General features: G+C 48.3%; 1 protein-coding gene across 1 annotated transcript in view; it reads right to left on the reverse strand.

Annotated features, from left to right (window-relative positions):
• Positions 1–1,674: 1,674 nt before the first annotated feature.
• Positions 1,675–8,801, reverse strand: part of SLC7A1 (solute carrier family 7 (cationic amino acid transporter, y+ system), member 1) — a 19,996-nt gene continuing 12,869 nt past the window's right edge. Inside the window, exons 7-11 of the mRNA XM_009700806.1 lie at positions 7,873–7,975; positions 5,948–6,159; positions 5,452–5,600; positions 2,785–2,893; positions 1,675–2,038 (exon numbers count right to left, since the gene is read on the reverse strand). Coding sequence (XP_009699108.1) covers positions 1,929–2,038; positions 2,785–2,893; positions 5,452–5,600; positions 5,948–6,159; positions 7,873–7,975 — 683 coding nt within the window. The 3' untranslated portion in view covers positions 1,675–1,928. The remainder of the gene's footprint in view (positions 2,039–2,784; positions 2,894–5,451; positions 5,601–5,947; positions 6,160–7,872; positions 7,976–8,801) is intronic.

Here is an 8,801-nt window from a genome sequence, read left to right on the forward strand (position 1 = left end):
AGAGATGGTCCACGGTCCGGCCGTGTAATCTGGGAGATGGTCATGTTCCCCTTTCTGCTGCACCAGATGCCTGGTGAGACCCTGGGCAAGTGGTGCAGGGGTCTGTTCTGTTCTCCATCTGAACGACAGGGACAAGAGTCGGTCCCTTCGTCAGCGACAGCCATGCTGACAAACAGATTAAAGATTGTCCGGTGTTCAGAGGCAGTAGTGTGGAGGACACTTCGGACAGCATCCACTCAGGTTGGGAGAAGGGATTTCTGCAGTATCTATTTGGGATGTCCCATCCCTGGAAGTGTTCAAGGCCAGGTTGGACGGGGCTTTGAGCAACCTGGTCTGGTGGAAGGTGTCCCTGCCCAGGGCAGGGAGGCTGGACTAGATGATCTTTAAAGGTCCTGTCCAACCCAAAGCGCTCTGTGATTCTATCATTTGTTTTTCAGTACAAGCTGAAGGATGAATTTAAATCAGTGGCATTACATGGGCACGGCCCACCTTCATGATGCTTTAACAAGCCTTTTTCAGGGTGGTGAATTTAGCTGGGGAAAGCTATTAGAAAACATTAAAAGAAAATTTTCATCTTACAGTAACACCAAGGCATTGCCAACCAAACGCAGACCCTGGTCTCAACTCCAAATTTCCCACCTTTCCTAACAGCCAGACTCTGGAGATGATCTCCAGCCCCGAAGGGAAAGCTCCTCTCAGTAAGCCAGACCCTAGAGCTTAGCGTTGTTTTCCGGGCTGCACGCTTTACTGGGACCGAGGAGCCCCTGCGGACCCCCAGGGCCCTCCCCTGGGCAGGGGCCCGACACCAGGCACTGCTCACGGATGAAGTTGAAGTCCCTGAGGATTCTCTTGGGCTTCCCCTTCCCGGGGCACAAACGCTCTCCACCAGTCGACACCAAACCAAAACTCTCACGGCCAAATCCTTTGCTAACGCCACGAGGCCAGCACACAAAACCGATGCGGGGAGAGGAAAATAGGGTCCCGGTTGTTGTCAGAGCCGGACTCACTTCTGCTAGCCAGCCCACCGCCGCAGCCACACCGCTCGTCATTTCCCAGGCAAAGAGGTAGGACGGCTCTTTGGAGACACCCGCTCTTTTCAAGCCATTCAAGTACTCGCACCACATAGTTTGATGATTAAAGCTGGCAATCCCTCCGCTGAGCCTACAGTCACCCCAAACATCCGCTGGCGTTACCTGCGCGCTGGCAAACGACCGTTCACCCAACAAGCAGCGACCACAAACCCTCCCAACATTTCACAGCAGCGGTGCGCTTTGAAGCATATGAGTACGTAGTTAAAAAAAAAACAGTGAAATACAACAAAATCTATCAGACCTGATACTTTAAAGAACGCAAGTCTTGCAGGTGCTTTCTTAACCAGGTGAAAGCTGGTGTTTGGCGAGTGCCTTTTTTTGTGCGTACACATGGGGTACAGCTCACATGGGGTGAAGGATGGATCTGGTCTAAGCCTGACAGCAGGACTGCAAAATCCGCTCTGTGTATAATCAGGTAGAGTATCCGTGGGGAGGTAATTCCCGGGGCTACTGAAAGAAAGACCTTTGTAAGGCCTGGTTTCATAGCAGCATTTAAGGTTAACTGGCACACAGAAGCAGTTTTCTTTCTACACACTGGGGGGAAAAAAAAAAACCAAACCAAAACAAACAGGAGAGGGAAGCAGGGAAGCGCATAGCCCCAGATTAGCTGACAGTGTGGCCAGGAGTACACCAGAGGTGTGGCTTTTTTCCTCGTGATCCCTTTTAACTGTGCTACTAAGCAAACTGCAAGCTGCAGCAACAGAGCTGGGGAGTCCCACGTTACGCTTCCTTATTCCTGCATTACTGATTAACCAGATGTAACCTGGTTCAGGATTCCCATCGCAAAGCTTCCTTCTCTGCAGCCATTCCCCAGTTGCCTGTAAGCCAAACGCGCAGTCATTTACAGCTGTCCGAACCAGCGTCCGTGTTTCTCTCCACGTCTGCTGAGGCCGCGTAGGTGGCTTCCACGCTGTGCCATATTCCATAGGTAAAGTAGATGATAAAACCTGCGGAAGCCAAGGGGAGAGCGCGCTGTCAGCTCTGTAAGGAAAGAGAAACCACTCCTCACACCCACCAACACAGGTTACACCAGGGGTAAGTCCAGCCATCCTGATGGCTAGCTTCTAGCCGACAGCCACTACCTTCCTTAGAAATAAAAGCCATTAACACAGGCACCAGTCTTCAAAAGACAACCCCAGCCCCAAACAAGGGCCTGATTAGAAAAACCTCTCATGCTTTTCAGTGAGTCCATTCTGCCCAGAGCTTTCTCTCTCCTCTTCTGTGCCCACAGCATCCATCCCAGCAAAACACATCTGCACATGATGCTGATCTTACACATTCGTTGTTTTTATCATAACAAATTCCTTGGGCGTTTCAGGCAATTCAGCCTTCTCCACGTGACTATTGGGAGTATCTTGGGGTGCAGCTCAGCTCCTTCAGCTCCAGAAGCATGAGCCCCACCAGCTGGACTGCAGTTCAAGGCCAGCCAACAAGAAACACGCTATGGTTTCCTGTTGGCAACAAGACCCATAAGATGGTTCATGGGTTGTTGTTTTGTCCTCACAAAGTCTTCAAGACCCTTGAATTTAAAACAAGGCCTGAGACACGCTGCCTAAATGGCTCCCGTTAAGTCACCGAGGTTGCCCAAGGATGACGACAGTGCAGAATCCCTCCCTGGAATGCTACAATAAATTTATGGTTCACAAAATCTAGTAACTTTGAATGTAGCATTTTTTTACTCCCTCCAACTCACCTATGAGCATCCAGACTGCAAACCGAATCCACGTGCCCAGGTCTAGCTGCATCATGAGGTAAACATTCACAAAAATACTCACAACAGGAAGAAGGGGCAAAAGAGGTACCTGGAAAAGAAAGAAGGATACGTTACATCCATAGGGATGATTAATGGGCAGGCAAGACCATTGAGTCCCTTGTAAAGGGGAAGCAACGGCTGTTACCAACTCTTCAGGTGTCAGATCTGAGAAAAGGCAAGGTTAGACCAAAACGGAGGGCAACAATCCACCATGGCAGAGGGATACGAACAATGCTGTTCACTTCTTTTAAGAATGGTTGTCCTTGTTTTGTGGTCTGGAAGGAGGCAAGAGGCAAATTTCAGCAGCAATAGTAAATACTTGTGGTGGGAAGGAAAGAAGAGGAAAACCAAGGACTGCATCATGACAGGCACCTACTGAAGACCAGGAGAAGAAGGTAAGGGGAATGTCAGAGGAGGGACCTGAGGAACTGCATCCAGCAGGTACCAAGGTAATTAAGCAATATAGAGCAAATTATCCCAGAGCGGAAGAAAATCAGCAAATATCGCAAGAGATGAGTGCAGCTGTACCAAGAATGCCTTAGTGATCTGAGAATCAAGGAAGAACGAGACAGTGAGGCCAAAATGCGAAAATCAGAATATAAAATAATAGCACAGGCATGTAAAGATAAAATCAGAAAGGACAAATATAACAACAGAAAGGTTTGTGAATATGGTGAAACCAAGAGAGAAGTGAACTTCACTTCTAAGGAAAAAGGAGGTTTAGAAAAAGAAACAGGCTGAAATGTCGTAGGTCTTTCCTGATTTAAACTTCACAAAAAAAACCCCAAATATTTATGGTGAGCAGCTGTTCACATCATATGGGAGAGGGGATGGGCACACAAATCAGAAAACAGAAGCAGCCTATTTTTCTAAATTAGGCTTTGTCAAGTCAGTAGGGACAAATGAAATCTCCCCAGGCGGGTGAGTTATGTACCCAGAGAATGCAGATGTGATCTCTGAACTATTAATAGGCATCTCTGAGAGCTCTTGGTAGACCAGTAAGGTCCCTAAAGACTGGAGAAGGGAGACAAATTACGTATTAAAAAGAAATACAGAAAAACAACTGGGGAACAAACCAGTCGGCCTTGGATTCACAGAGAAAATTTGGAGAAAAATCACTCGACAGTCAGGTTTCAAATGTTGAAAGGACAACAAGGAGATAAGAAACAGCCACTACAGATTTAGCAGTGACAGGTCTAATTTTTTTTTTTCTCGGTCAGAGTAATGGCTGAGGGGAAAAAAAAGGAAGTAAAATATCCTGAGTGTAAAGCAAAGAGATCTCCTCAGAGGCAAGTTCAGAAAATACCGTCTAGATGACAGTTCCTAAGTTTTCTGCTCCTGGACATCTCTGTTTCCACTTCTGGGACCATAACCCCAAAATGAGCTGTGAACACTACCGTGGGCAACTCTGGTTGGATTAAATTATTAAAATCAGAGAATTTACCAAAAAAATGTAACTGAAGAGCAGTCAAAACAAGAGCAGTTTGGAGGGTGGGATTAGAATCCAAAACTAATTTAATATATTGAGAAAATAGCCTGAAATCAGTATGATAAAACATGAATTGCAGGATTATACTGAGGAAAAAACCCAACATCCCAGTGTTTGTTTACTACAGAAAGGATGGCGTGCTTGGACAGGGCAGGAAAATGAGAGTCCCTCGTACTTAAGACAGTTAAAGAAAGAACGGCCATCCCTTAGTCTCCACGGGGACCAAGTAGGACACGAAAGTGCATTTCCTTAGAGTCTTTTAGTGAGCACCCCTTTGGTCCTCACACACAAGCTTGCTTCTTGGGTTCCCTCTCCTTCTGTATCCACGATCTGACGTGGCCCTTCAAAACCATCCCCTTTTCCTCTGGTCTCTGTCTCTTCCATATCCTATAACCATCTGCTTTCAGAAGCACGGTCCTGCCCTTCCTTTCTGGTCACATCTCTGCACCAGGTTCTTCTGCCCTCCCAGCTTCTCCTGGACTCCAGCACCATTTACATTTCTTGCCACGTCCCCTATTGTCTTCCCTTCCCAATTCCCTCCTCCAACCTCTCAGCCAACCCTTTCAGCCCCCTTTTCTGTGCCAAATATGCTTCTGCCCACAGGGCACTGCTGGGCATCAGGCTGCTTCTGCCGCGCTGCACTTTGCAGCAAAGCACCTACGCTGACATTTGAGGTTACACCCCAAGAGGAAACCACACTCAGAGGCTGAGCTCAGCTCTGGTAGGACATCCCTTTATGCAGTGAGGGCAGACTACGAGAGGTTACGGCCATGCTAGCTGGAGAGTTCAAACCATCAGCTCTATTGGCAGCCCTGTGTGGAAAAGTTCACACCATGCCTGTATTCTCTGCATGCCCATCGGGCCAGGTTGCTCCTTCTGATACAGGTCAACATGCCTGGAATGTCCCAACCCTGGAAATGCTCAAGGCCAGGTTGGATGGGGCTTTGAGCAACCTGGTCTGGTGGAAGGTGTCCCTGCCATGGCAGGAGGGTTGGAAACAGATGATCTTTATGGTCCCTTCGAACCACACCATTCTGTGTTTGAACGATTCTATGCACTTCCTCCTCCAACCACCTCCCAAACAGCTCTTTTCTAGCTACACCTCCCAGGACACCCACCTTAAAGGAGAGCTTGGTTTTGCTTTCAGGCTGTTTCCATATAACGAAGCTGACAACGAGAACAAGGATGGCAGCAATAATCCATACAGTCTTTATCAGAACGCTTGGCTCAAGGGCAGTCAAGATACAGCTACCCACGATAAGGAAACCTGTGAACAGACACCAAAGCTTGCTGATTCTTTTTTTAGGAACAGGAAAAAAAACCCAAACAAACAAAACCCCACAAGCATGCAAAACAGAATCTGAAAGCCCAGCAAACAAAACAGCAACACATGAAAAAGCTAACAGTAAGAGATATGCCCTTCCCCTGTATACCCACACCCTCCATCCGTGGATTTCTTTTCAAGTCATAAATTTAATCTGTAGATCTTCCATTGTTTTGGTCATTACAAGAGCTCATCAAAATCACAGCAAGGAGGTGAGCTTTCCCACCATGGTGAGTACGAGGACCTACCAGCTCGCTCACTGCCCCAGAGCCGCGCTGCCCAGTGCTTACCGATGATGAAGGTTGAGACATTCACCACCGAGCCAGAGAATTTGGAAGGGTCTGAATTTGGGGGACACAATATAGCTTTGAGGGAACACTTCTCCTCTTCCTCTGGCAGAAATCCAGCCTGTGACTCACTGGTGCTCACAGATTCGTTGTTATCTGTCTCCTCTGTTGTCCTAGCCATCTGGTACGCCAAATTAGGCTGCTCAGGCTGATACCTAGGAAAACGGAAACGAAACAAAAAGCATGTTGGTTTGGCACACGTGTCGTTCGTTTGAAAGCCACATAGTCATGGCTATGCCCTAGATGGTTACAGCACCAGAATAGGCCCACAGAACATCTACATCCTCCTGTTTAAGGGGGAAAGTCGAGGAATAACATCATCATGACGTAAGCAAACAGGGTCAGCTATTATCACCTACAGCTTTCTTGTAATGTCAGCGTTTTAAACTGGACAGTGCTCTCTTTCATAAATCCTATCGTCCGTGTCACCAAAACGTGAACAAGTGATGGTGAGGACTGGAGAAGGAAGCGGCAGAGGGACAGACCGATGGTCATAACCAAGCTAACAGCTCGGCAGACATTGCACCCCAGCAGCTGCTGCTTCCATCCTGTGGTGACATTCCTGGTACCCTGTCCTCCTCCATCCCAGTCTCTTCTGCTGCCACATAGGGAAGGAAGAGGTGAACGAAGAACAGTGATTTTTGTTGCGTGTGTGGACAGCACCTCATTCAACAGGGCCCTGACACACAACCTTGTGGATCCATAAAGAAAAAAAATACTCGTCCAACCTCAGCTCTCTTTTACAGAAGGTTTTGTCTGTGCCTCTCAGCCACAAGCCCCACTAAAGGAAAGGGCCATTTTGAAAGACATCTAAAAATTGCTCCTGTGGGGATGGGTTTGCAACGAGGGCATTTGTGAAACAGTGTGCATTAAGAAATCCTTGGGTCCGGCCACAGCAGGGTATTAGTGGCAGGACCTTCCAGCTTTGGAAACAATTCAGCTCTTACTTCATTAGGCAGCCAACGGGGCAGCCAAATCAGATGCCCAGGCCACTACGAGACAGGCTGTCATCTCTGCCAATCTGCCATGGGGAAAATGCCATACGATAGGTACAGCAGCCTGCAAAAACAAATTAAGAAGCCACTTCCAGTTCTAAGGAGAAGAGAGGGCTGGGAAATCAGAGGAAAAGTAAGAAGGATGAGGAAGATCAGCAAGGATTTTCCAGGGGCAGGGGGGACAGCACAAGCACAGAGCGACAGTATTACAGTACAGCATTGGCCCTTCACCTGCTGCAAGACAATTCTTAGTTCAATACATTTGCTGTGAGCTTGTAAAAAGCCTCCACCTGACTCTGAATAAGTGTTTTTTACACATAAAGGTGTTTTTCAGGAATGCAATATTCAAAGCACTGTTCTCATAGGTAGAGTGCTGCTGTCCATGAGGTGCCAAGCAATGAAGATACTCAATTCTCAGCTTAGGGTAGGGAAGCTATGGGAGCTCAGCACTTCTAAAAGACATGCACTAAGGCACCGATCCTGCAAACACACGCTCAGCTTTTTTGCTGCTGCTAAACTTCAGCTTGAATCCCCTTTCAAAAGTAAGACAACCTGAAACTGCATCTGCAGTGGGAACAAGAGCGATGATGACGCAGGCATCCAGGACCACCCATCTCTCATCCCTACCCGTTGGCACATCTCCCAGGGCGTTCAGGGTTGACTGCAGCAGGAGTGGCATGGACCAAGGGTTAATCAAGTTCAGAGGACGCTCTTGCAGATCAAACTAGCACAATTCCCCACGAGCTTAAAGAAACGAGTTCTTCACATGCTTACAGCTGGAGGTGTTCATGGTTTTACTGGGTCTATGGAAACTATGAGGGCATCTGATTGCTGTGTGGATTTCTGTCTGTGTGGCAGTTTCTACATCCATACCTGAGTACCAACACGCAGGCTGCCACCAAGGAGTAAGCCAGGAGGGTCCCGATGGACATGAGATCCACAAGATCTTTCAAGTCGAAGAGAAAGGCCATAACAGCTGTTGGAGGAGAGGAAAGTGAGAGAGGGAAGAAAAATCAGTAACATGGCAGAACATGCATATCTCAGGAGCGTTAATGATGATGCAGCACACGTGTGACTGTTGCTCAGGATCCGGCAGGGGACCTCGAGCTGTCCCAAGATGAGGAGATGCAGGACTTGACACAGGAATATCCCGAGCCTCGCAGGCTGCCCCAGCACAGCCTCACTAGCTGGAACCAGAGGAACCATCTACTACAGTAAACGCCTGTTTGTCTCACACGAGTATGCCCACCCAACCACCAGCAATGAGCAGGTGTTTCAAGTCTCAGGCTCATCACCCGAGTCCCCCGGTGCTGCTGCAGCACCTCTAAGACCACAATTATCTCCTGGAAGTAGCTAGAGGGGACAGAGGACGGGCAGAACTTCGCTCCCTCTGACTCAGCTCAGTTGGGGCAAAACCAGGCTTGTGCATGTAATGGGACCAAGCATCGAGGAGGGCAGCTTAAGGTAGCGTGCCTCGACATGGTGGTTTCCAGAAAAAAGGTGTAGGCTGCCATCCCTTAGGGATTACCCTGCTTACACACCCCTACCAGGCAACACCTGGTTGCACAGAACGTTGTATAAAGGCTCTCAGAAGGAGAAGCAAGTCAGCAGAGGACAGATGCCATACCCAGACATTCAGGTGACCCTGTCCTCAATGCACCACAAGCCCAACAACCAACCCAACCTGCAAGCTCAGCTGGGTGTGCTTTGGTCCTAGGCACTTACAGACCACTCAGACTCATAGGAACTGCAAATCACGGTTTTTTTTACTTTATCTGGCTCTTTTTGCCCCCCCCCCCCCC

Source organism: Cariama cristata, unplaced genomic scaffold (assembly GCF_000690535.1).
Source record: "Cariama cristata isolate BGI_N322 unplaced genomic scaffold, ASM69053v1 scaffold14965, whole genome shotgun sequence".
In the NCBI taxonomy this organism is placed as follows: domain Eukaryota; kingdom Metazoa; phylum Chordata; class Aves; order Cariamiformes; family Cariamidae; genus Cariama; species Cariama cristata.